At 48.7% G+C, this 27,040-nt stretch overlaps 1 protein-coding gene across 1 annotated transcript; it reads right to left on the bottom strand.

The window, feature by feature from the left end:
- Positions 1 to 20,047: 20,047 nt before the first annotated feature.
- NEUROG1 (neurogenin 1) lies at positions 20,048 to 20,581 on the bottom strand. Its single transcript, XM_054217704.1, has one exon. It carries the CDS (start codon positions 20,579 to 20,581, stop codon positions 20,048 to 20,050), a length of 534 nt encoding a protein of 177 aa, XP_054073679.1.
- Between the last annotated feature and the right edge of the window lie 6,459 nt (positions 20,582 to 27,040).

The raw sequence follows: 27,040 nt of genomic DNA, 5'->3' as shown, positions 1-27,040 counted from the left end.
TTGCCTCTCCACATATAAATCTTTGTCTCTGGGTTTCTGGTGTGTGACTTATGATTTTTAAGTGCTTATTTTGGCAATGCACAGTGGTGGGATGTTTCAGCTTTGCCTGGAGGTTGGAGCAGGATTCTCTCCTTGGAGATAGGTTTAAATGTGAGGGACTTGACCAAAAACTTCCTGATAGAAATCACTATTCTCCAAAGCAGGACTCTTCAGGAAAAAGCCAGGAGGCCAATTTGGACGTCTGTATGGTTTTTGACTGAGATAATTGTAAACCATGGGATAGTGACCTGAGCAAACAGCAAAGCAAACCACAGATGATCTGATTAGTTTTCTGCTGTGGACATTTTATCTGTATGTTCAACACAGAGTGAAAGACCATTCTTCAAAGCCCCAAGCGTCTTTGGGGAAATCTCCTGTCATTAGTACCCATGGTGATGTCAGTCAAGCCATACCCCAGCTCCCGGGCAGAGAAATCCATACCCCGGCCCAGCCAGCCTCTTCCATAGACGTGGGTGAGCCGCTTTCTGCAGGATGCTTGCAGCAGATATGATTATATTGCTGAGCGAACATTCACTTGCTGCTGGAAGGCACTTTGAAAGCCTCTCTCTATCTCTTTCCTTTCTCAGGGGTAGGAGAGATTCCTTCTTCTAATGGCATTCCTAGGCAGATTTGGGAGTCTTGTAGTCTTGGAGGGAGATAGCTTTTTTGTTAATATTAAAATGCAAGTGTATTTAAACATTCATTCTGGTCATTATGAATAATAAAGTGAGGTAGTGAAGTATGAATACTGCATGTTGTTTCAGCTCTTAGGGATCTGAGTTTGACTATAGCAAACAGTTCCTAATGTCTCTTAGGCATGGCAACGTAACCCAGCCCAACGGGACATGGTGGGACTGCAGCAAGGTTTCTGCATCCTGTGGGTACAGAGATCAAAGGCGAGGCTCTTTGAGCCCATCATGGGATGGTAATGATTCCATTCAGCATTTATTAAATTAAAATAGCTTTCTAAATTCCCGGCAGTCCTTTGGCCATGTAATAGTGGGCTTATATTTAGCATGGGCGGCATTTGCAACATTTAAACGTTTTCAGCATTCGGGATCTGAAAATGACTTGGGATTATTTCACTCCCCTGACCTGCCTCGCTTTTCACCTGCAAACCAAGACTGCAAGGGAGGCCAAGGGAGAAGGGAAAAGGCTGGGCTTTATGGGCTGGTAGTCACAGACTGCCTGCTCTTCTTCTAGCACGGGCAGGTCCTTCCCTGGACAGGTTTGCCTTCTCTTGAAGAGTATTATTTTGCTCTTTATCAGCATCAGCTTCACTTAGTTTGCCTGCAGAGGCCGTTATTACCAAATATTGAGGTTGGTGCATTTAACAGGTTGTTGCACAACAGCAACTTAAGGACAGCAGCTTATTTCCAGCAGTTTTCCACTTTGACTTTGCTCCCTTCCCTAGTGCCTGTAATTCCAATATGAACCACAGCTTCTGAGGGCACCCATTTTTCCCATCCTAGGAAGAAGTTGGGCGAGAAATAGATTATAGACTCAAATTTCGGTGCCTAGTGAAGTCACTTGGTTCAAACTCTGCTCCAAAAGCATGAGCCCTTCTCCTTTGTACATGAGGGCAGCCTAGAGTTTGGTGTGGCCCTGGGAAGATCCCATTCTGACGGGCGCCATGACAATAAACACGTTAATTATATTAATTAATTTAAAGGGGCAAAGGTTCAGTGGGCGGGTGGTGCTTTTGTATTTCCAAACCAGTTAACTCAGCTCAAATTCAAACCTGACCAAGACAGATCTGCTTTGACTAGCAAAACCCAGCGCACTGCAGAGACGTGGCCATGCTCTTTGTACGAGCCCAGCCCCTGCCCAGCCTCGGTGGCTGGGATGAGGCATGTCCTTAGGTTAACAGAAACCCAATAAGATATCAAATTAGTTGGGGCTCCCTGTTCTTTTTGAAATCATCGGGAGAATTGTGATGCACCAGGGCGCAGGGTGCTATTCTTCCTATCTCTTAGCTCCATTGTGCGGGGGTGAACAAAGCCAAGAGGTGTAATTTAAAGGTGCTGTGACCTCCCATGAGCAGCTCTCCCCATTGTGCTGCCGGTTTTGTTTTCTGTATGTGTTTTTTTTCTCCACTGAGATCTACTGATCATAAATATGCATGAATAAAAGAACCAGGGGAGATGAGGGGAGGGGGGGAAGGGGGCTCATAACCAGCTCAGATAAAGTCCTTTTCTGAATTTTCCACTCTCGGCTTCCTGACGTCAAATGAAATAAGGGACCACACCGCCGGATTAGCTCAGCCGGAGTTCCTATTTCCAATTGTAAAAGCAGAACCCTGGCATGATAGCAATCGTTATAATTATCACTTGCAGAGGAGTCTTATCATATAACAGCTTCTTTTTATTCGGGATGGAGGAGGACCAAAGGGGGCTGGGGGAGATAATTCCAACCACAGGGGTTTGCGTCTTCATTCATCACTTTTCAAACAAGCCACTGGAAAATTGAAGTCCCTGAGCAATTTACAGATTACAGCTCTCTCCTGGTACAGGGACACGTGTGGACACACACACAGAGTCACTCAAGACATCGGACATAAACCAGGTATGCCTTGGGTGACCATTGGAAAGAAAAAAAATTCCCCTCACCCTGCTTTTCTGCTCCAAACTCGGGCAGAAACGGACGTAACCTTCCCTTTTAAGCCTAGCAACTCCAGCCTGGCCGCACAGCTCCTCCTGGATTAATCTTTCTTTTTTTTGGCTCAGTGAATTGTGGTCAAGGCCATTGTAACGTGAGTGCTGCCGGGGCGCGGATTGGCTGGAGGAGGCTCAGAGAGGCCCCTTTTCACAGGGGACTAATTGCTTTAGACCACCAGTATTTGGGAGCTACAGATGTCTTCCTTAATTTGCCTAGAGAGCACAATCGGCCCCATCTGTTGCATTTTTTTCCCCCCTCTGTCTCTCAAGTCGCCTTCTTCCCCCTGTCTGCAAAGGCCTAAATTGAAAACTCATCAAAAAGTAATACAAGAGCAGTTTGGCTGGGAAGCTGCTGCCGTGGGGCTTTGCCTTTAATAAAGGCCCCCCTGCTACTTTTACACATGGGCTGGGGAGCAGAGAAAGGAGGAGGAGGAAAGAAGAAACAACCTAGAAGGAGGGGGGGGCGGAAAAAAAGCTCAAAACTAACAGCCAGATGGGATATTTGGAGGCAGGATAATTTGATGTGTCATGGCTGGAGGAGAACAAGGGGCAGCCCCTTGTTTTCTGTGTGTACACACAACAAAATAGATGACTTCTGGAGAAGGGAAGGGAGAGGAGCTGGGGGCCGGCCGGGGGCTGCCGATTTCCACATCTCAGTGCTGCTGGTGGGGGCAGCGGTGTCTGCCGTGTGGTCGATGACTTCCCCAGCACACACCTCTGGGCACGGATGGAGATGGAGAGGGGTCAGGAGAAGGGAAGGGGGAAGAGAGAGGAGATGAGCCCTTGCCCTTCTGCAGGGCTGGGAAGTTGTCTTGGCCCAGAGGATCATATGTAGGGTTTGGAGTGGGGATGTTGCACTTACCCATACGCAAGAAAACAGAAGAGGGTGTTGCTTTATCCTGGTTGAATCAGTGCTTTGATTCTGGAGCATGAATTGGAGCTGCATCAACCACAGGCTCTTCCTTGCGCAGGCTCCGCTCCACCTCAAACTCAGCCCTGGGCAGAAAGAGAGGACAAACCCAAAAAATCTCTTAAAATATTAATTGGGAAGGTTGTGGGAGAAAATATACCTCATCTTTGTTCAAAATCCCCATCACAGCTCAGCATCAGCACGTACAGCTGACAAGAGGGTTGTAAAAACCCACATTGTTTAATGCAAGTTGAAATGGCATTTTCTTATGGCAAATTTGGCGCTGGTGCTGTGCGGTGCCACAGTGAAGGCACCAGCCATCCCCGACCCAGTGTGTGCTTGGTCTGCGCCCGTGCAAAAAGCAATGAACGTGTTCACAGCCCATCTGGGAGAGAATAAATATTACCCCATCCCATGCAGCCCACAGTTTGCTTGAATCCACTTCAGAAGCCATGAGTAAAATGGGAATAAAAAACTCTTAGTCCCAGCGCTGTGGCGTAGATCCTCCAGGGACATCTCCTTCCAACAGCGACCACCTGGGCTGGGCCAGCACGAAGAAACAGCCGGTTTTGCCTCATCTGTGATTTATTTAACACTGAAAGTTTTTCCCTACTTCCTTCTCTTGCCTTTAAATAATTGTGTTTTGTGCAGTAAGTCAGAAGGAGTGTGGCGGGCTGGTCATTTGCTCTCCTTTATGCTAAAAGAGAAGGAAGCTCAAGTGATGGAGAAAGCCCCAATCATCCTCCTCCCACCCGCCCTGGCTCCTGCCAGGAGATGGGCACCATCCAGGGATGGGTGCTGCAGCGGCAGGAAACTTTTTGGTTGCCCACAGCAGAGGAAGGCAGGGAGCTGCCCGTGTGGGCAGGACACCGTCTGGCAGCTGTTCAGGCAGGACAAATGAGAGGTTCTTCGTTACCAGGCTCTGTCCCGAAACCTGAGCCCTGGTGCCAGCACTGTGGCTGTCAGCGCTTGATTGATCATTCCCATTTCCTGGCTGTCCATCAGGGGTCTCTCCCCGAGCCCTCGGAAAGGTTTTGTTTAGATGTTCAGTTACAGAGGAAAAAAAAGTCCATTTGTCTTGAAGGACCCTCTCAAAACAATGCAAAAGAAATTGCCACAGCAATTTAGTGCTACTGCTGGGAATCCTGTGAGGACCAGTCTGTGGGCTTGGGACCTGTGGGACTGAGCTGGTGGCTCCCACATCTGCTGTAGAACAGCTTCCAGCCATCGCCACCATGAGTCCCCAGCTTGCTTACACGATCAGTAGCTTCTTTTTAGCGAAGGTTTCCTAAAAAGAAGGGAAAACAGTGCTAAGTTTGTACCTCTACTAGCTGAGATGGAGGCATGGAACAAGGTGCTTTCACCGCTGGATGGATCATGGGGTCCACAAGTGCACCCCGCAGTCCCCAGGCTAGATAGAGACAGGGAACAGTGAGAGCTGCACTAATAGCTGCTTTCCACATTTCATGCACTGCCATTCTGCTTGGGAGTGGGGAAATTCTCCCCCCTGGGGAATACCGAAGGTTTTTCTGTCTCGGAGGTGCTAAATGAGGTCCTAGGTCCCCTCTGGTGCTGGGGAATTTTTGGAGAAATACCCACCTCAAACAGCCTTATTGCTGTCTTGGCTTTTTTGCTTATTACTTTTTGCTTTTCCTTGGGTACCCCCTGATTAAAAACCCATGTAATTATTACTTCTCCTAGGGGAAAAAAAAAAAAAAGGGCACTTTAGCAAATTGGGAAGATCTGGAAAGCATTGGTGGAGAACAAAGGCTGCAGGACCGGGACTTCGTGGTCCAGGCTGTGTCCCGGGAGCACTCTGGTGACCTGCTCAGGCGGAAAGCCCACAAGCGCGTCTCTGTGCTGGGGCCAGTTTCTTCCCTTCTCCTTGGGGAGAAGGTGTGAATGGCTTCCTTGAATAAGTCATTGGATAGCCTTGGCCGGGTGCAGGCCGGCTGCTGCTTCCCGTAGGTCTCTGTGTCTCTACTCAAAAACTGGATACTCTGTTGTGACATTTATTTTTCCTCCGGTGGACTTCAGAAAAGAAAACAGCTGTGTGCAGGCCAGCGGTGCTGATGGGGAACAGCGATGCTGCAGGCCATGGGGCTAGAGGAGAGTGAGTCAGAGTGATGGGCACCCATCTTGGCTGCCTGTGTTTTCTCTAAGGGTTAAATTAAAGATCAGCAGTTGAAAACTTTTAGAAGAATATGGCAATCAAAAAAAAGCAGCTCTAGTTCTTGTTGTCGAGGCAGCCCAGAAACTGTTGAAGAGCCACTGGAAAAGCCATTGAGCTTTTGTCTAATAACTCCTGTGATAATAATTAGCTCAGCCAAGGCAGATTTTAAAGGGGCTTTAAAATTCTTGTTCAGTGGCTTGAAAGAAGAAAGGCAACCAGAGGCTCCTCTCCTCCAAACATCAATGTGAATCCCACAAAATCCCATTATTACTCCTCTTTTAGATCGGCAGTTTGATCAGTTCAGCCTTTTCCCTCCCCAAGGCAACAACTTTCCCCCTTTGTGCATGTTTTCCCCCTCGTGATCTGAGCACATCACCATGCACGCAGAGCCTAGTGCCCTTCTCCCCTGAAGCCTTGCCAGTGGCAGTGACTTGCTGTCCCCACCATGCCAGCAAGGGTGACAGAAAATGCACAGGTGGAGGTAGAGGAGGGAAGTCTGTTTGCAAGAGCACCCACATTCACCAGGTTATTTTTCTTAACTTAAGAAGAAAGAATTTGTTGCATTTCGAAGCCTGCTGATGCTCTTAGGCTTTGCTTTCAAGATGCCAATAAAGCTTTAGTACCTGACAGAGGCAAAACCTGATGGTCTAAAACTCACCTCTTCATCCAGAGCTAGATGTAGCTACAGTGGAAGGTAAAATTATCCTAAAAATCCATGGTTTGGGTGATTTTTTGAGTGAGCCAGCCACAGAGGAGTGGAAGAAGAAATGCTGACATGAGCCCAGATCTGTTAACCAGAGACCCTGCTGTGCTTTGCCTCTGCTGGAGACTTTCCACATGTCTCTCTTCCCAGGTTCACTGACATTTACAGCAGCTCACGGGCAGCTCTAACTTGTGCTCGCCAGGATTAAGCGGGGAGCTCTGGCCACAGGACTTCTCCACCCTTGTAGTCAGTGCATTAGAGAAGCCAGACGTGTCTCTACTGGGAACATCGCCAAGTTGGACACACTTATGACCAAGGACTTAGAGGGAGTTTCTGCTCTTTTTGCACTCCCAGGGGACACTGAGGTACCTTTCTCAGGAAAAATCTGTAAATTTGCAAAGATCCACAACCACCAAAAGCTCTGTCAGCACAGCCAGGAGCTCAGAGGTATTTCAGCAAGATTTGATGTAAGAGAAGGGATGAGGAAAGAAGGAAGACTTGCAGTTGGGAGAGGGAGGCACAACCCTTAGGCAGCTGATTTTCCTCCTGGCTGAGTACCAGCTGAATTCATCCGTCCCTTGAAGACTGTGCACCAGATCCTCACGACAGTTTGATACAGCTTTGGGCGAGAATAATAGAAGCAAAACAGGTCATGAAGCAATTGAAGACATCTGCAACCACATGCGACGGTGCTGGGAAAGACTTTCCAGGCTGGGAACGACTTTCAGGCTGGGAACTGCTGCTCCAGGTTGCCCAGTGTCTGTACGACCTCAGCCAAGCCGTGGTCCTGCTGGCCAGGGAAGAAGAAATACAAAGAACAACCATTTGGGGATGAGCAATGACCCCCCCCAGCAGGGAATACAAGCATTCCTCCTGCTGGAGCAGCTCGGCTTGTAATGCCACAAGAAACGTCGAGTTCAAATACAAACCCAGTTTCTTTGCAAAATTTTCTCTTTTTAAGGGACTAGAAGTGACACTGAGCTGAAAGCAAGTTTTGCTGGTAAAATGCTAATAAACTACTTTGGAGTCTCATAAACTAGGTTGGGGGGTTTTTTTTAATGGTAAATAATAAAGGAGTTGGTTTTTGTAATGGCAATTTTCAAGCGGCTGGAGCAGAGATCAGGAGTTCAGCCTCTTTCCTTGTTCTGTTTGTGGTATATTTATCTTCATGAAGAGAATGGTAGCAGAGGGATTTATTTTTCTGAATGAATGTCTCTAAGCCCCCCATACCTCCAGGGCTTATAGTAAGGTTGGATCCAATGACAGGAGAGTCAACATTATAAGCCCTTAGAGAGGGCTGAGTGCCTTGTAGATAGTCTCAAGTGGATGCGCTTTCAGCGCGCCGTTACCCCGGCTTACATTAGTGGCTGAAGAGACTTTGTCTGTCCCCGATGCCCTCGGGTGACCCGCGACCCCTGCGACTTCGCTCCGCCGAGATCTGACACTCACGCGAGCCCCCGGCCGAGGAAATGGAGAGGGGCATTGTGCCGCGGAGAAAGAGCAACACAAACACGGGGGGGTGTTCTCAAAGGAAACAAAAACCCAGTGGAAAAAAAAAAAAACACAAAAAACAAAAAACCCTCCCCAAACTGGCAGCGAGGGGTAGGCAGGGAGAAAGCGCAGGCACACGCGCTGCTGGGCAAAGCCACCCTGGAAAGCTGTCTGCTGGGGGGGTTTCTGGAGCTCCTCGGGCTCCTTCTGCCATGGGGTGTCTGCTGGCTTTAGGTGTAGCTGAGCGAGCTGTGGTGGGTGATGGAAAATGCGTTTCCCTATGAGTTCTGCATTTCTAAATATAAAAACAGAGTAGGCTTGTTTTTGCTTTTTGGGAGTGCTTGATGAATGTGGTGGCAGACATACAGCACAGAGATGATTTGCTGTATCCATATATCCCAAAGGAAAAAAAGCAGAGCTAAACGCCACTTGTGTCTCTGCAGAAAATGCTGGAACTTCATTCGGAGTTTCAAATGTCAAAAAGGGGCTGGAACAGCCCAAGCTTCTGCATCCTGGAGGATGCCAAGGACCGACCTGACCCCCCCGGGGTGTGTGATCACCCACCTGTGGGTCAGATGGCCAGGCTGGCACTGTCCCTGGGGCTGGCACTGTCCCTAGAGTGACACTGTCCCTGGGGCTGGCACCCTCCTTGGGGCAGGGGGTGGCGGTGGGGACAGGTAGGATGTGGCAGAGGTCTGTAAGCGAGCAGAGTCACTACCGTTGTTGTTATGCACGGCCAGTGCCTCGCTTTGAGCAGTTCTTAATGCCCGAGAGAGGCCACCTTGTCCCAACCAGTGGCTCCCTGAGAGGAGTGGTGTTTGTGCAAACAGCCACATCTGCCCAGGAGCTTTGGACTGATTTGGGGTGTTGAGGGTCACCACCTGACTGTCCCCAAACCTGTGCCCAGCTGCTGCTTTCTACTTAAGCGAGACAGTGACATCTCCATACAGCCTCTGGACACTGCACCGAGGGCCCCAAAGAGTGTGAGATCTGCCATAAATCACAAGCCGGCGGTGATGGCATCATGTTCCCATCTCCCCTCTTGAAACCTGGGCTTCCCCCACCTGTGTCCTCCATCCCCACTTGGCTTCAGGCCTTGCTGTTTGGCTTCAGGCTCAGATCCTGCACTTTGCAGCACTTCTGGGAGGACACCGGACATATTCTCTCTCTTTAAATAGGTGCTGCGGTGGTATGGGGGCAACCGCGGTACCGACCGGGGCAGGGATGGGGAGGAGGTGACAGCGCAACATCTTCCCCATCACCTTGGAGAGGTGGGACATGCCCCCTCCCAGCCCACCCAGCGCATCTGAGCGTAGCCTATGCATGGGAGCATTTTCCAGATGCCAGTGTGTGTTTAAAGGCTAAAAAGATGAGCGGAAAAGCCCATGTCATGGGTGCCTGAGCTAGCAGGAGAATTTCACCAGCATGGGGGAGCGTATTGTCCCTGGAATGGCTGAGTGGATTTGCATGCTTAATTCCTGATAAGCATTTTTGGAGGAGTAATCTGATAAAATCTTCAACCTGCTGATAGCATAACCTTAATCAGGTCTCCCTCATAAAAAGCCCATGGGACTTCCAGCTGCCAAGTGTGCAGCCCACCAGCAAGGGAAGGGATGTGGTCACACATCGCGGCCGGGCTGGGTCAGTGCCCAGGCCAGAAGCCAGCGCTCCCCATGTGGGGAAAGAGCAGTGCAGCCCCTCTGCGGCCCAGGACAGACGGAGGAGAAGACGACTTTTATCCCATTGTTTTTCCTTGTGATTAATCCATCTAAAGTGCTCCTCTGCGCGTAGCCAAGGGCAATGTAAGAAAGAAGCAGTTTGAGCTTTGTGGGGCTTTTTTTTTTTCTTTTTTTTTCCTCCCCCTTTCCAAGTGTGCTTTACAAACATCCTCTGCGCTCGCCCTCTGTATTTGCAAAACCGTCTCCTTCTGCCCATGGCTCCTGATGAAGTCCTTGCAGAGCTCCTTGTCCACCTCCAGTCTTTTCAGCACGTATTCAAATTAACCCTTTTGTCCCATTCACACCCCCTTTCTTTGGCGGATATTGTGGCTTTGCCAGCAGCGATCCAGCAGCGGCTATTCTAATGTAATTGCATTCTGGCAATGCCTTGAGAACCTGATCAAGATCATCCCGCAAATTTAATCCCTCCAAATTACAAAATGTTTACTATCAATCACCTTTACGCAGCTTTATTTCGTGGGCTTTCTTCAAGGAGCGAGGGGGAACGTGTGTGTTGCCAGAGATGCCCCTTCACGTCTCCAGCTGATCACCTCAATGGGACCAGAGTCAAATGGTCAAGGCCATATGCGTATGAAAGCCCGGGCTGCGCTGCCAGCTATTCTCTCTAGCTCTGCATGGATTTCACACTTTCTATCCTGTTAAAGTGCCTACCATTTACTTTAGCGTTGATTTTTCTTTTCCATTTCTGCATCCTGTGTCATCTGGATTTAATCTAGTTAGCAGATTTTATGCCTAAAATTGCATTGTTAAAGGGAATTGTTTAAATAGAGACTTGGTGGAGAACCCTGAAACCCCTGAAACCGGGGTGTCCCCCCGCCCGGCTCCGGCCGCACATACCTCGACTGCTGCGGCCCTGCGCTGGGTGCGGAGGGGCTCGGAGGTGGCTTTGCTTTCTTGAAAGCATCCATTGCTATTTTCAGAAGCACAAACAGATGCAAATGTCTCTGCAAACATTGCACAATGAGATGCAGGGAGAGGACAGCCTTTCAAAATCTCTGAATAGCCCTTCAAAGCAAGTCTAATTAGGGTAAGTAGAGGTAATAGGCCCACTTGCGTTTTTTACACTCACATTTTTCCCCCCTCAAAGCCTGCAAGGCTCTTTTTCCCCTATAGCTGGGGGAGGGAGGTATATACCCTTGCTCGTTTGTTTGTGCTAACAAATGTAGGGATGGAAAGAAGGGGGAGAGGTAGAAAGGCGCGGGGGGGGGAAGAAGAGAAAAATCAATCATTTGAAAAGTCTCCTCTGTTAGTTTTTTTGTGTGGCTTTTCCTGGTGAGATAGATAGCGGCGGAGACAGCAGCATCCCGGCTGGGGCCGGGGTGTGGGGCAGGCACCAAAGCAGAGGCTGCAGCTCGTGTCATGTGGAACTTCAGTAAGTGAAAAAGAAAAGCAGAAGGTATGGGCTGAATACTTGGGTAAATCAGTAATAGAGCTAAAGGGCATATGCCTGTAGGGAATATGTTGGCATAAAAGAGCTTTAAGAGGGGCCATTCATACTGACAAAGGGAGATTTGAATTGCTGCCTTCACAATAGCATGAAAGGATGGGCTTGGGGTGTTCTGAAACAAAGTGGAAATCATACTGCCCTGAACGGCTCTAATAAGCTTTTAACTATTTTACATTATGGCATTACCTCCTTTTTTTTTTTTTCTTCTTCTTGTGAGCCGAGTGCCAGGACCACTTAAAAGTGTGATTTATACTTTTTTGCTTCATGGTAACTTTGGAGGAAAATAGATGGGGACTCAAAGGCAGTAATTCAGCTTTTTTCAAGACGAGGAGGGGGAAATGCCATCATTTCTGAATGTCCCAGAAAGCACACCCGCGTGCCCAGCTCCCCGACTGCAGCCGGCAGCACCCTCCTCGCCTTGCTCCAGCCTGGGCCAGGGATGCCGACTGGTTGCATCTACCACCTATCCATCCGGCATCTCCCATTTAATTGTGCTCATTAGCAGCCATGCAATCAGGCAGACATCACTGTTCACTGCCACTTGGGTTACTTCACTGTGCAACTCAGGTGGGCTTCAGCGTGCGCTCCAAAAAATGCAGAAATCCCTTGGCAAACCCTCACTTTTCACCGCCAGCAGAGGTTCAGCACCTCAGCCCGTATCTGGGGGGACTTGTGGGGCTGCCGGTCCCACTGCCTGCCTGGGAAGGAGGCAGTTGCCTGGCCTGTGTGTTGGGAAACGCACGCTGGCTTTGTGTGTGCTGGGGCTCCCTCCCCGAGCTCCCCCCAGATGGTGCGATCGCACGACTGCACTGTTAAAATAGAGCTCGTATAGACAATTAGCCAATTACTCACTCTGTCATTGCACTTTCTTCTTGTAACTGAGATGCAAACTGGACTATGTCTTCTTTGGTAGCTTCATTCATTGGCAGCATTATTTAATGACACTTTTGTCAGCTTTGGGTCTGCCCAAAGATTTCTGAACGTAGCTTTATGAACCTAGAAAGGGCACCCCGTGGAGTGAAAGTGGACTTTGAACCTACAGACGATGCTAAAGACAATGAATTTCCCAAAGTCAGGGAAAGAAATCCAGAGTGTGGCTACCACAGGGCATGTGGCTCAGCCCCTCATTGTCAGCAGCAGCGGCTACAGAGAGAATAGCCCAGTAGCCAAAAGAGGTTGAGCATATGGACGCATGGGGCACTTTCTCTGCTTAAATATCTCAGAAAAAATAGCATTACAAGTGCTGCTGGGCCCTTTTTAAGATGGGAAGGTTGGATGGCTGGAACAGCTGTCCTGGACCAGTATCTCACCTTGGATCCTCTCCAGTGGCTAAAATTAAGTTTCTTTGCTGTGATGGGTGTTTGTCTCGGCCACAGTTTAGCTTCGGTGCAGCTGTGAAGCACTAACGTAGTGGAAACGGTGAGAGAGAGAGGTCTGGTTTTGCTCCTGGCATTTTTCAGGGAAGAACAAAAAGTCACCTACTGCCTAATGAAGGCACCTCCATCCTTCTACATATGTTTCTTTGAAATGGCTAATGATTTTATTATCCATAACTTTCGGCACCAAGCGTCATTAGTGTCTCTTACTCATGTCTGAAGTTCAGTCCCATACAGGTACAAGAACGGCTCCCCAGTTATCTTTAAACACACTTTAAAAAAAAAAAAAAAGGAAAGAAAAAAAAAAGAAAGAAAAAAAGAAAAAAAGAAAAAAGAAAGAAATCCCATCTTTTTCTTTCCAGAGGCTAGAGTTTCTGTGAGATTTCTCTCATGGCTCCTCCAAGCTTGGTTAGTGTGAAGCATGCACTGGACACACACAGTCTGGGGCGTCCACAACCACCACCACCTTTCCGCGGCTGACAATTCCCTTCCCTGCATCCCATATGGCTCCGTGGATCTCCTGTTATCCCAACAAGTGCTTCCCGGGAGGGCAGGGCAGGTGACAGCCGCGCCGGTGACAGCCACGGGCGGGTCAGGTAGCCCGGACCCTCCTTCCCTGGGACCACAGACCTCATTAGCTGCCACTTGATTTATCAAGAGGGCATTATGGCTTTGGAAGCTGACATCTTTTTGGATTGCAAATAGGAGAGGAGGAAACTGTACCCTGTGAAAAGATTGATTAAATACTAATTAACCTCTTTTCTTAGATAATGAAAGCACTTCAGTGAGCTGGATAAACACGATGCGCATCAGTTGCTCTCCTGGAGAAGCAACGGGTAATTGAGAGAGCAATATCCATTACTGATGTTGTGACAGGAAAGGTTTTCCTTTCAGATTACAAAAGTGCAGGAGAGATGGTACTCAAATAGGAAGGAAAAAAAAGTCATATTTCTTTTATCTCAGGAGTTAAATCCCTTCGGTCTGAATAGTCATACCAGTGAATTAAGGGAAAAAACTTGTGCGTTTATACTAAGGATACACAAGTAGAAAAAGAAAAATAATTAAATCAAGTTACTTGGGCTTTGGAAGGAGGGATTGACTCGGCTGCCTGTAGTTGCTGGTCTTTACTGGTAAGGTCTCTAGCTTTTCTAGGTTCTGGGCAAAATAATCTATAAATATTGCCTGTTTCCAGTGAATCCCAGAGGCCAAACTGGAAAATCACGGGGAAAGAAGAGATGCTTTTTCTGGTCCACATTAAGATTTACAGCATCCCCCCTTACCATCCTAAGGCCATGTGCTGTTCTTCCACAAGGAGAGCAGCCTTGCGAAGGAGGACGTTTGCTTTCTCAAAAGTGAATATTTTCAAGGAGAAGTTCAGGTGGGAAAGGACTGTTTAGTGCAGTTTGTTCAACTTTTACCTGCCACTAGTGATTGTCATTCTTTCTGATCCTGCCTTTGAGACTCTTTTTTTCAGTGCATTATCTGGAAGGTCCCTCCATTTCCCATGGGGAATCCAACGTGAATATGACCATGCTGGGAATCTTGTCTTTCCCCCTTTACTTTTTAACATTTGCCTTCTCCGTTTGGCCTCATTCGACTAAACTGAAGTGTTCGTCAAGGATCCCTCTTGGTCCCCATGGTAGGGAAAGGGACAAACTCCTGGGTCCAGGGCGTCCCTTGGGCTATATGTACCTTCTCCTACCACCTTCAGAAGTGGACTAACACCATCTTAGGTATGGGATTTTGTATTTGCATCTTTTCTATTTGCAAATTTTGTGTTTCTTCAGGCTTTCCATCTCAATGGAAACCTGCAAGTTGGAGAAGCATGGTGATCTGCTAGGTTTGCACTGGGCTACAGATACCAAATGTTGCTGAAGACCATCCTGCTGGAGGTACTCGTGGGTATGATTTTATACAGATTGCTGACATCTGCCATACAGAGAGGAGCAGAACAAGTTGTTTGTTTGTAGAAATAAGTCCAATTAACTCCTACAGATGGAACTTAATCCATTATTTGTGCAACAAACCATTATGGTCCGTAATCGCCTTGGACTGCCATTAGACACCTTTAAATACTTTCCTAGAAGGCAATTTTGTGAAATCTTCAGGTTAAAAAAAAAAAAGATTATCCTGGAATGTGCAGAATGTAATAATCCAAGAAAGACACAGTGAAGTCCTGAGGACTCTGCCAAATCCCTGTTTGGGAAATAGAGGCATCAGTCCCCTCACATGCTTCAATTCATAATTAAGCACATCTCATGGGCATGAAGCGAGAGTGGAAGGGAGGCCGTGCACCAACACAGGCTGCTCTTTCCCCGAAGCACCATGAATCTCCCGGGTGGAAAGAAAGGGAGCAGGGGCTGAGTAGTGCAGCTAAATGAATGAGCTCAGAGCAGGGATGTTAGTGAGACACTCTAAGCATTTTTTTTCCAGTTACAGCATTTCTGAACTCGATGTTGACGCTTCCATTGGCCCAGTGCATGCAAGACCATGTCTGTGGGCCCTTATTCACCATTACTCAAATAATAATGCTAATCTCTTCTCTAAAAGTCTTGATTCAGCAAGTTTTACTCTATGCAGAAGTATGCTGCGTGCACCGTCCTACTGACCCTTGCCAAAGCCCTACTGAAAGTCAACGAGTCAAACAAATGGGGTAGGAGCCAAGTGAAAACCATTTCTTGTACCTGCAGAATCAAGTACATGGCACGGAGAAGGGTGGCATCTCCGTCCCAGCCTCTCAAATGTGATATTTCTTTTTCCTTTTTGAACCATCAGAGTTTCATAAGATTTTCTAACAGCAAGATGGGCGGTACTAACGGATGCTGCTGCAGAGACAGTCAAATGGAAGCAAAAGTGGGAGCCCTGAATAACAATGAGTGCCATGCCATCATCATTTCCATGCAGACAGAGAAGAGCATTATCCATTGGGCAGAGCCTAGTCACTCTTGTCTAGTGGATCTTAAACTGGAAGATTGACAACTGAAAAAATAATAATAACAATGATAATAGAGGAGCATCGCTTGGCGTGTGGAGCTTTGATCTGGCAGCAGCAATGCCTCATGTGAAGCTTTTGCCACCTCTCCCGAGAGAACAGCAGCCCCAGCAGAGAGGCGGTGGGTGGGAAAACCCCATTTGCAGGGGGCACAGCTATTTCACCACCACGGCTCAGCCTCACACTCCTCATTGCCCTGGTGGTTAATAACAAGGCTGGGTCCCACAGGATCTGGTACTTCACCACAGCTCTGTGACATCTCTGATATCTTCAGTAGTTTTTCATCTTGACCATTCTGCCTTTGGTTGGCGAGGAAGAGAGGAAAGGGACTAGTTGATGATTGGCACTATTACCAGGCTACTGGGCATAAAACTGGTTTTAAGAAGTCAGTTAATTTGTTAATTTGTTAAGACTGTTTATATGAACAAATGCTTCAGTAATGTCCTTTGAAGACTATAAAAGTTCAGCAAAGTATCAGCTGAAAGTATTTGATGCGGTATTTTGGCATCTCCATTCTGCAGTGCTCACGTACAGTACGGTCAGTAAATCTGCTTGGTCCTCAGCAGCTCTGCTCCTCCAGATGATTTCTTTTAATTGCATATGCCACCAATAAAAAAGCTCCTGGAAATTAGTTCTCACCTGCTTCTGTTCTGATAATCTCTACCTACTATACAAATTGGTCTTAATGGAGCATTTGAGCCCCAGAGATCTATAATTATAGTATTAAGTTTCATGTGCTTACAGGTAGTAGCGCAGACTGTATTTTACAGATCATGTACAGAGGAAAATCAAAATCTACAACAGATTGACACCCAATATGAAAATCCTTCTGAGGATGCTCTTGTTAATAACTAAACCCCACGCATTGTTTGAGCCTCACCCCAGCAGGGACCACAGTAACTGGGGCACCACATGGCACCGAAATCACAGAAAACACTTGTTATCTAAAACTTGCACAGAATTTTGGATTTGCAGCTATTTGCTCACTTTTTTTGAGTATGGGTAATTCACAGAGACTCTCTAGAGCTTCAGATCAGTTGGGAAAGGCTGGAACAGAGTAGCTCCGGTGCTGTGAGGCTGCTGGGGACCTTGTCGCCAGAGCACACGAGCATCTTGTAGATGGTAGCGGACTGTTACCCCATGGTAAATCTCAGCAGAGAGAAAGTGGGATAATCTCAGTGGTGTTTTGAGAAAGTCTGTGCCAGAAGCACGTTTCCCAGCTAGCAGGGATGCCCTATCTATGGGGCCATCTCAGACTTTCTCTCCTAAGTAAAGGGGAATTAAGGACTTGCAGGACCTCCTGGCAGAGGGTCCCTAATGCTTGCATGCCCTGGAGGTGGATGGATCCGGCAAGAATAAAGGATTACCAACACCTATCAGCAGACATATGAAAAAAATGCATATACATATATGTAATGTAGTGTCAAAACTCAAAATTGAGCTATTTCAGTTATTTCTGAAGTCAGTAAGGGTCTTGCCACTGATTTCAGTTGGACTGAGATTGGTGCCTGTTTATGGAAATTTTTTACCATGTAACTATCTGGTATTTCCAAAGAAATTTGCCAATGATTTCCTCAGTTTAATTCACCTCTTTTTTTTTTTCCCTGTAGCAGTGCAAGGAGATGATTTTAGTGCAATTAAAAAAAAAAGCTGCCTGTTCGCAATTGGGGAAGCCTGTTCCAGCTCCCTGTCAATTCACCAAATGATTCTTTTGATAAAAATAAATACAAACCCCGTTGTTGTAAACGGGGGTGCAGGTTGGTCCTGCAGCCTCTGAATATAGGCATTCCATCTGTCCCAGCGGCAGATTTGTTCAACTATGTCTGAACCTATCACCGCTCGAGGGAAAAACTGTTCTCTGACTCATGTTAATGTATGAATCTAATTGTATCCTCACGCAGTTTGCAGCTTTCATTGCCCATTAGGAACATTAACATCATACACTGAGTCCTGGTAGATGTATGGTCTTTATATACTGCATAATGTCCACAGATCTCTGCTTGCAGCAAAGAAAACACAAAAGAATAGAGGATATTTTGAAGTTTTGTGGAGTTTTTTTTCTTTTTTTTTTTTTCTTTGAGATTGAAGTCCAGTGTCTTGGGACCCAGTGACTTTAGATGACCTTCCGTCTCCATGGACTGTACTAAATTTCAGCCCCTGGAGGCTACTCCATACAAAACCTCCTGGCTTTCAAGGGCAGGTGCAAGCAAAGCTTCACTGCGTCACAGATCAAGACCTGTTACTGCCAGAATTAGATTTCACAAATCTCTTTTATTTAACAGGACATCATTAAGGAACTGGCCTATACTGGTTGATGGTGCCTTTAATTAATAGAAGTATTATGCTGCTATTAGGATTTCCAAGCAATAACATTCCCTTTTCAGCATTTATACTTACTGAGGAAGTAACGTGGATGTGTGTGTGTATATAGACAAGCACAGGAAAACTCTGTTACAGAAATATAAAGACAGCAGACTCAGGCACTCAAAAGGGAGGAAATGCGGACACTGAGGTGTCTGTGTTATCTTAATTTGGCTCCTCTCCTATTTTTTGTGGCAATTATATGCCCCCATGTTATATTTTTGATCATATCTCCACCTTCTTCATTACACAGGAGGGTTGACTTTCAGGCACAGATTTTGCCTGTGTGATAAACAGCTTCTCAATGTTTTGCCTGATGCTTTCAGTGCTTGCCCTCTGCCTTCTTCCCTGCACAGCGTATGATCGTGTCCTGAAGACTGAATTTCTTCTTGGGCTTTTACAGCAGTCCTGAGCGTCTGAGTGCTCTGAAAGCTCTGCTTAATGAAATCATTAAATTCACCAATGATGTGAGGGGGGGGTGGTACCCGAGTTTGACAGATGGGAAACTGAGGCATAGGAAAATGAAAGGCAATTCATTCCACTAACCCTGAGCAGTCCCATCTGAGATGTGTAGGAGCTGAGTTATTCGAGCTTGTACGACACCGTATATCCAAGCATCCACCTCCTTTCCCCACAAACACCCCATTAACTGACCATACAGCTCTGATGCACCAATGTTTTAGAGATGGCTGGAGAGACATGGTTGAGCTGCCTCATTCTCTCCCATAAACCAGGGCAAACAGAAAAAAACTGTTGCTTTTAAGGGTGTCTGTGTGCCCAGTGCAATATGGGAGCGTTGAGAAATGCTGAAGAGGGGGAGGATGGAGACAAGAAGAGTAGAAGCCCTTCAGCAAAGTAGGATTTGGGGGGGATCAGAGTGCTCCCCCATCGCACACAAATGCAGGAGAAAGGAAAGGCTGTGGTTTCCCAAGAGTGGAACAGACTTTGTGGCCATGAGGACCCCTCTGGACACCCCCAATGTCTAGCTGTGCCAGGGCTGGCGCCAAGCCCGTGCACCCATCCCACCGCGTGACCTGGGGAAAAGGGACAGTTTGTGCCAACCAGGTTGTCCCAGCGCTGCAGGTTTAAGCAAAGCTGTGAGCTCCATACTCTCTTCAGGGGTGCAGCATCCTCTCTGTGCCCCAAATCCCCCAACACTTTCCAGCTCCCCTTACAAACCATGGCGATGACAGCCCTGAACACCAACACTGCTGGTGGCACCCGCTCTGCTGCATAGGCTGAACGAGTCTCTAATCCCTTCTCTGTGAGACTCGGGGGCCAGCTGATGTTTGCAGGTAGCCGCACGTGTCTGTGGCCAGCGTGGTGTGAGAAACGACGGCTTGGCCCGTGCTGACTGTCGCCTTGGGGAAAACGCTTCTCTTCCACCCCAAGCTCCTTCTGAGGAGCAAAAACCCCTGAGCTTAAGAAACAAAACTCCAGAGGCACCGCTGAAATTCAGTAAAAACGTTAAAAATTTTATTTACAGGGTAAAGTACAATTTCTTTTTTTTTTTTTAAAAAAGAACCCACTTTGATAAGAGGCATAATAATAGAATAAAGCTCTTTATGTACAAAAATACAATTTTCATATGAATGAACATCTTGAATAAATTAAACCGCTATCCGGCCCCGTCGCTGAATACCCCGTGTCTGCTCCTGCTCTAAAGCAAGACCGCCGCGCTGGGGGTCAGCATCTATAATGCATGAGCCTCCCCGCTCGCCCGTCGGGCGCAGGGTCCCATCGGGGCCGGTGCTGGGGCCCCCCCGGGAGGGGCTGAGCCGCCCCGGGCGCAGGGCAGGAGGGATGCGCTGAGCCCCGCGCTGCGCCCCGGGGCCGCATCGGCCCCCTAAGCCTTTTCATGGCATTGTCAGGGCGTTCAAACCAAATTTTCATGCTCGTTTTTCTTCGCCGGAGAGCTACAAATTGTAAAATTGACTTTTCACCTCGTCTGCGGCAGCAAATCTGTCGCTTTTCTTCCCGGTTTTCGGTGTCGTAGGGGAGGCGAGGCGGGGGGAAAGGGGGAAGGGGCTGGAAGGGGGGGGGCTGGAAAGTGCAACGGGAGGAGACACCCCCCCCCCACCTCCCCGCTCCCGCCCGCCCCCGGCCCTCGGGCGGGGAGAGCCGGGCGCGCCCCGCGGAGCGGCGCGGAGCGCTGCGCGCTAGCGGCAGGGAGCGCCCGGGGGGGCGGTGGCGGCGGGCAGCCCGCGGAAGCTGCGCAGGCTGTCGGCGGGCGCGTAAGGGCAGTCCTCGGAGGTGGCGGGGCTGCTGGGGCCGGAGGCGGAGGCGCAGAGCGAAGGGGCGGACGGGGAGGCGCTGGACAGCCAGGAACCGGCGTCGCTGCCGGGGCTGGGGGGGGCGGCGGCCCCGCGGTAGGCGGGGGGCGACGGGAGGCACTGCTCGGCCAGGCGGAGGGTCTCGGAGAGGGCCCAGATGTAGTTGTAAGCGAAGCGCAGGGTCTCGATCTTGGTGAGCTTGGTGTCGTCGGGGAAGGTGGGCAGGACGCTGCGGAGCTCGTCCAGGGCGGCGTTGAGGTGGTGCATGCGGTTCCGCTCCCGGTCGTTGGCCTTCACCCGCCGGCTGCGTTTCAGCGTGTGCAGCAGCGCTTCGGTACGCGCCCGCGCACGACCGCGCCGCCGCCTCCGCTCCCGCGGAGCTTCCGCACCGCCGGCGCTGCTGGCCGCCTCCGCCGGCATCCTGCGGGGAGAGAAGACGGAGCCCCCGTCACTGCGGGCAGCCGGGCAGGGAAGGGGCGGCGGGGGGGGAAAAGTGAAGGGGAAGGTGCGAAGCGGACGGGGAAGGGATGGGGGGGGGGAAGAGAGGGGAAAAAAAAAATAATGGGGGCGGGAGGGGGGTAGTGCTTGGCACGGCGGCACCGCGCCGAGCAGGTGCCGGCGCCCCGCGTACTCACATGGAAAGGCACTCCCAGGGATGCAGTAAAGCAATAAAAATATAAGAGAGGAAAAAGCAAAAGCGTCCCGCTGCAGGGGGAGGCAGGGCGGACTTCGGCGCTGGATGGGGGAAAAAAAAAAAAAAAAAAAAGAAAAAAAAAAGGGAGAGGCGGGGCGGGGGGGGGACACGCGACCGCTCTTGTCTTTGAAGTGCTGCGGGCTGCGATCCGCTCGTGTGAGCGGCGGCTTTGGCACACGACGGCGCGGCCGCCCGTACTTATAGCGGCGGGGGGACAATGGCCCCGTGGCCGCCCCGCGGGGCCGCGCCGAGGCGGCAGGTCGGCCCCGTGCGCCGCGCCCTCCGGAGCGTGCCCGCAATTACCGCGGGCAGCCGCGCATCTGCCGCGCCCCCGCGGGAGGGGGAGTGAGGGGGGACACCCCCCCTTCTGTCCCCCGTCACCCCCCTCATGTGCCGGGAGCGGTGCCCGGCTTGGAGGTGGAAGGGTCAGCCGGCCGTCCCCGGCCGGAGGGTTCCCATTCTGGGTTTAAATCGCTGGGATTTGGGAGAAAGCGGTGAGGCCAGACTCCCAGAGGATGAGCCGTATTTTTTTCACCCGGATGGAGGGTTTCTTCGGGTTTTCTCTACACCTTGCGATTTTTCTACGCGTCCCCGTCAAAGTGAAAATACTCTGAAATGATTGCAAGTCCCCCATCAAAGTGAAAATACTCTGAAATGATAAAACTTTTTAACTCAAAGCAGGTTTTTTGCCTCCTGCATTTCAGAAGTGATTATTTCCGCACACTTTGGCTTTTGTGGGCTTCACTTTGAAAAGGGTTTTGCAGGTGCTCAGAAAGTTAAAAATTCCAAATGGCCTTTATCTTATAAACTTCAGTGGTCGTGAAAGTATTTATACAATTCTTCTTTGTCTCTGGATAAAAACCACGAACTGTGCAGTTTTAATTGTAAAGTTCTTGCTGCCGCTGCTAATCCCCGTTAAGTGCCCAGGTATCACTATTTAACGCTTTGGGAAGCCACAGTTTTATAAGTGGCTAAAAAGTTTCCAAATTCTGGCGTCTGGCGTTTTGCACCCTGACTCTCCGTGCCGAGAGGAAGCCCCATTGTCAGCACTCAGGTACTTGCCTCTCTGGAAGGTTTTCAGTTTCACTGCCCATCAATAGCCATTTTTGGGCATCTGTGCCTAAACTCACATGTAATCACATGCTTTACCCTTCTATTAGATGTAGGTTCATTCGCCCCACTGTGATTTTCTCCTATGCCTTTGATAAATGGGTAAAATTGACAGCGTAAGTTGTTGTCTTTACCTCTCTGTTTTAAGCTCCTAGCAACCACTCTTTACTTGAACCTGAGAGTGGAGTTTGCTATTGGAGGTGTTCCGTCTGCTTCCCCCCCCCTCACTTTGAGATGATCCAGGAGACCAGCAAACGGCCACAACCAACCTTCTTTGTGCTCGAAAGATCACGCACAGAAGTGAGCAATCCAAAAAGCCCTGGGAGATGAATATTAACGAGTCTCAACCTAGAAATAGTTTTCCAGTGGCCAAGCTGGCAGAATCGGCTCCCTTTCTGCTCTTTAACATCTTTATATGGCTACAGACCTTCGATGTGCGATATAACCCCGTAAGGCCAGGTGACGGGGGCCAGGCTGTTCCGCTGCAGGGACTGAGCTCTCTCAATCACCGGCCCTGCAATCAGGCTGATGTTTTTAGGGCCCGTGCATACGTAAATGACTTTCTGCGCTAAGTAGTTCCACTTCACTGAGTTCCTCGTGTCCTTAAGTGAGGGCACGATTCGAGGCCTCGGTCGGCAGGCAGAGATCGGCGGTGGGGTTCCCAGCAGAAACCAGGAGAAAGTCAGAAAGGACCCAAATTTAAAGGTTATGGAAGCATATGGCAAAAATGTTAAACTTTTGTTAATGTGCACTTTGTATATAGTGATATAAACTGCGGTGTTGTCTGCAACACTTTGATTGTCTTTTGTTTAGGTGTCTTTGCGCAGTCAATAGTTTATTCATTAAAATGTTTATGATTCCCTAGAGTTTCACAGACTTTGGCACAACCGATCACTTGTCTGAAAGTTTGCAGTGAAAGCGCATTATTCATTAGTCCTTATCCATCATTTGCCGTTTGTCATTTGTTATTCTCTTGTTTTAAAAGTTTGTGCTCCAATCAAGGAGGGGAGAGAGCACCATGTGTCTCTGTGATCAGTCACAGCCATGAATAGCCAGCGCTGAAGTGAATGTTTCACAAACAACCCATAGGCTGAAATTTGTTTGCATAATCTATTCACTGCGTACTTATGAATAACGAATGCATTCACAGAACCAGAATTGTTTCAGGAAGCCTTCGCAAACAGAAAGAAGTGCTAAATATCTTGGATAATTTATTCCCGATGAATAATTCAACCAGTTCTATCGCAGGCAGTCTACTAATTTTGCAGATAAATTATTCAGCCAACGCAGATAATAGCTCTTACACCTTATGGGCCTGCTCCTATGGCATTCAGCTGCTAAGGTTTCTTGAAGTTTTCTGAGATCGGGAAAGAAAAAAAAATCCCAAAATGAAACAGGACCTTTGATTTCAAGGAACATAGAAGTGTGTTTCCAGCATCTTGCTGATGGCCTTAGTCTGATTTTTAGCCTTTAGTATTAGCTTCTTTGCCTTGATATAAGTTCAGTAAGCTCAGATGGGCTCGTAGATGTTATTAGTTTCATATTTTGAGCTCTAAGGAAATTTGCCGTAAATACCTTTTGCTTTGAGACACCTTACAGCACTTAAAAAAAAAGAGAGAAAAAAGATTCAAATATAATTTTTGGCTATGGAAACTGTAAAAGCACAGTTGGATCTGCCCATCCTTCGCTACGCGGGATGGCAAACTGCTCATCTGAAATCAGAGCAGAATGTTGTGGGCCCATTTCCATGGGGCACGTTTGTCACTTGGTGGACCCGGGACCTCGAGCACGAAGCTCGCTCCTCTGTCCTCGTGCTGAGATGTCGGATGTTGGGTGTCGCTCACAGCTGGACTCCAGAAAAAGTAGAAATTAATAAAGGCGGTTGGAGAAAAGGTGCCAGCAGGACTCGCAGCAAAGGCTGTTGGTGCTCGGCACCTCTCTCTAAATGCACTGTTTCCAGTGAGGAAAAAGCTGGTCCATGAGAAGATACCGCTCCCTGGGTAAGTGTTTATTGTAGCTTGTAAAGGTGACTCCACCTTAGAAATCAGCCTCACATGTCAAAAATGACCACAGTTACGATCATTAGAGCAGTGTTATTGTCACTCTTCTCCCCAAGCACAGAAATGAGCAGTTCACAGTAAAACTGCTCCCGCAATTGGAAGATGCCTCAGAGAAGTCAGAGGTACTTCTTTTTTTTTTTGAGCTTTAAGATTCACATCAATAACGCTCGCTGTACTCTCTGTTTTGTTCCATTAGTACCTAAGGGCTTAAACTAATGTTGGGACAAGTGTTAAAACAATGTGTCAACCGGGAAAACACTACTTTTTTTTGCTCCCTCATTGTCTGAAAGCACGGCCAGAGCGAGAAGGCAGAGCTGCCTGCACAAGATGCTTTGAACTGAATTTGGAGAGGGGACGTGGCTTGTGGCAAAGCCATCACCCTGGGAGCAGAAAGCTTGACCCGGTGCCTTGCAGGAGTAACGGGAGGAGCACGAGGGATGCCCACGTCGATGCAGCAGGAATGTTAAAAATAGATAGAAAACCAGAAGGTGGCTCGATGGGGCAGCTTGTGTCCCTGTGCTTGTGTGGGCACGGTGCAGAGCGTGGTGGCTCCTTCTCCAGCCCTGGGTGGGGACAGAGGCGAGGGCCGCAGGGATGGACATACGGTGCGGTGCCCCTGGGACCCATCGCCCAGCCGGGGTCGGCTTACAGCTCCCGTCCCGAGGCTACCGGTGGGTTCAGGGGTTCACGCCTTGGCTGCTGGCTAATGGACAGCCCTGCAAGTCCAATATTTGAAAAGGATCTGAGCCCGCAGGGAGGCAGCGGGAACCCCTTCTTGCGGGGGAAACGCCTGGCGAGCAGCTCAAGGGCTTCACCTAGAGAGGATTTGGCCTTGTCTACCTGCCTGTGGCCAGCGTGGGGCCTCGGCCGTGTGCTGGGGGCAACTGGCGGGAGGGGAACACGGGGACATCGCAGGGAGGGTCCCTGAGTGCCGGGGGGTTCCTGGCTCCGAGGAGCCGGGTCGGCTCTGAAATCCCCCCCTGAGCGCCTGGGAGCTGCGGCCGGGGCTCAACCCCTCTGGAGGCTCTGCAGAAATAGTGGCAATGTTTTATTTTCAGGTTTTAAACGTGTGATGTCACTTTTTCCTTCTTTTTGGAAGCGGGGTTGGGGGGACGGACGGACGAGTAGGTAAACGATTGTTCCCTGCAAGCACAAATGTATTTTGTTTGTTGTAATTAAAATGTTTTAATGAGACAACCATAAAATCAACCATTAATTATTTTTTTTCAAACACTTCTGCTTCCTTTTGAGCTAGGTCTATTTAGAAATAGTTTAGAGAGTAGCCTGCAGTTTTATTCTTTCTTCGGTATTATACACAGGAGTGGAGAAGTCATTTATAAATAATTACACAATGTTTTGGGTCTTTGGGTTTGTATAATATATCAAAGCGATTAGTACACGCATTGTTCCATTGTAAATGGTTTTTTTCCCTTCCTTTCAGTTTCACTTGCCTTGTCTTCTATCTAAACCTTTTTCGTGAAATCCTTTGTCTTCCTCATTCTTTTAGCTTGTTACAGTGCAGGGACATTCTTCTTATTCAAACACTCACAGCATGAGCAAAGAAAGCTACTTCTGTCGCATCTTAAGTTTTACCATAACTTTCTGGCATTTTCTTTTCTTCCAATTTTCCCAGACTACTGATAGGGTAATGAAGAATTATAACATACATCAATTATTGGTGCTCACGGTGTATTATGCTCCTGAATTCAAGGGGAGATAAAGAGAAAAAAAAAAAAAAAAGAAAAAAAAAGCGCCACTTTCTGTGGTTTTTGAGGCACATGAGAGAGGACTCGGCGCTGATTATTTATAACATCTTTCTGAGCATCAATTATGTTTGACTCCTACAACCACTTCCTTGTCCCACTGGTTTTATGGCCAGAAGGAGTCATTTTTGTGTGTGGTAGCTGCGGCATTTAACTTGTTTCTTTTATGAGGAGCCCAAACAATGCATCTTCAGGCCAAACAATCTATCTCCCCGAATAATAGCCCAAGTGTCAGTCAAGCGCTCGGGGCTGGGAAATATACGATCATGGTAAAGGGCCCCGGGAAGAAAGCCTGGAGATGGAGGGGTTTGCGCGGGGTCCTCGTGCGAGTCCCCGGCACAGCGGTGCCATCTCCCCATTTGGGCACTGGGTGCCCCCGGGGATGGGGCTGGCTGCCTGAGGTTTCAACAACCCTAATCCGAGTTATCCAAGGAAAAGGGCCAAACCCTCCTGGTATGGTCACGCCGCCGGGGTACGCTCCCTGCCCAGCCCTTCCCCAGCCTCCCAGCTACCACATTAACTGGGAAAAATGAGATTAGGATGTCACCTCCGAGAAACGAGCCCTTTTTTTCCCCCCACCTTATTGTGCGAGAGGTTTTTCTTCTCTTCCCCCCCCCCCCCCTTCTCCCGCCCACAATTCCCCCTCTTTTGTTGATTCGTATTTTGTTAATTGAAGCTGGAACACTTATCCTAAAAGAAAGGGACAAAATTCATTGACTGCCGTGAGGATAAAATCCCCCCAACAACGTGCAAAGCAGGAAGCTTAACTACACGCTGAGATGCTCAGGTTTTCTTTTATACCTTCCATATAAATAATTCTGCTTAGCAGTGGCTTTTATTTTTATTTTCTTTTAACTGCGATAAAGATAACCTGAAATAATTGAAGCTCCGTAATGTGGGATGAAATTGAGCCTGAGGTTTTTTTTTTGGCGGGGGGGCTGTCAGGGTCCCTCCAGATCTGGGGATGGAGTCTTGCAGCCGGGGGAGGATGCTCCGGGACCACCGGCAGCCCCCAGGTCCTCCAACCGGCCCGCCATGGGGGCCCGGGGGATTTGCTGCCATTTGCATAGCAGGTGTTTGGTCCTGGGCCATTCTTCCTTAAGGGAGTTTTAATACGGGATAAATTACCGGGAATTAGGAGGAGGCAGGCGACAAGAAAAGCGCTCGTGGAGTCTTCTCCCATCCGTGGCAGGGAAAAACGGCGAGAATGGCTTAAGAAAAGGAGAAAAACCCAAACGCAGCAGCTCTGGCC

This window comes from Rissa tridactyla, chromosome 11 (genome assembly GCF_028500815.1).
Source record: "Rissa tridactyla isolate bRisTri1 chromosome 11, bRisTri1.patW.cur.20221130, whole genome shotgun sequence".
Taxonomy (NCBI): domain Eukaryota; kingdom Metazoa; phylum Chordata; class Aves; order Charadriiformes; family Laridae; genus Rissa; species Rissa tridactyla.
The sequence above is the reverse complement of the archived record's forward strand: the minus strand, read 5'-3'. Positions and strand labels throughout refer to the sequence as shown.

What these genes read in the sequence shown, in the direction of transcription:
- NEUROG1 (XM_054217704.1), bottom strand. Translation starts at nt 20,581, where the DNA reads ATGCCGGCGGAGGCGGCCAGCAGCGCCGGCGGTGCGGAAGCTCCGCGG.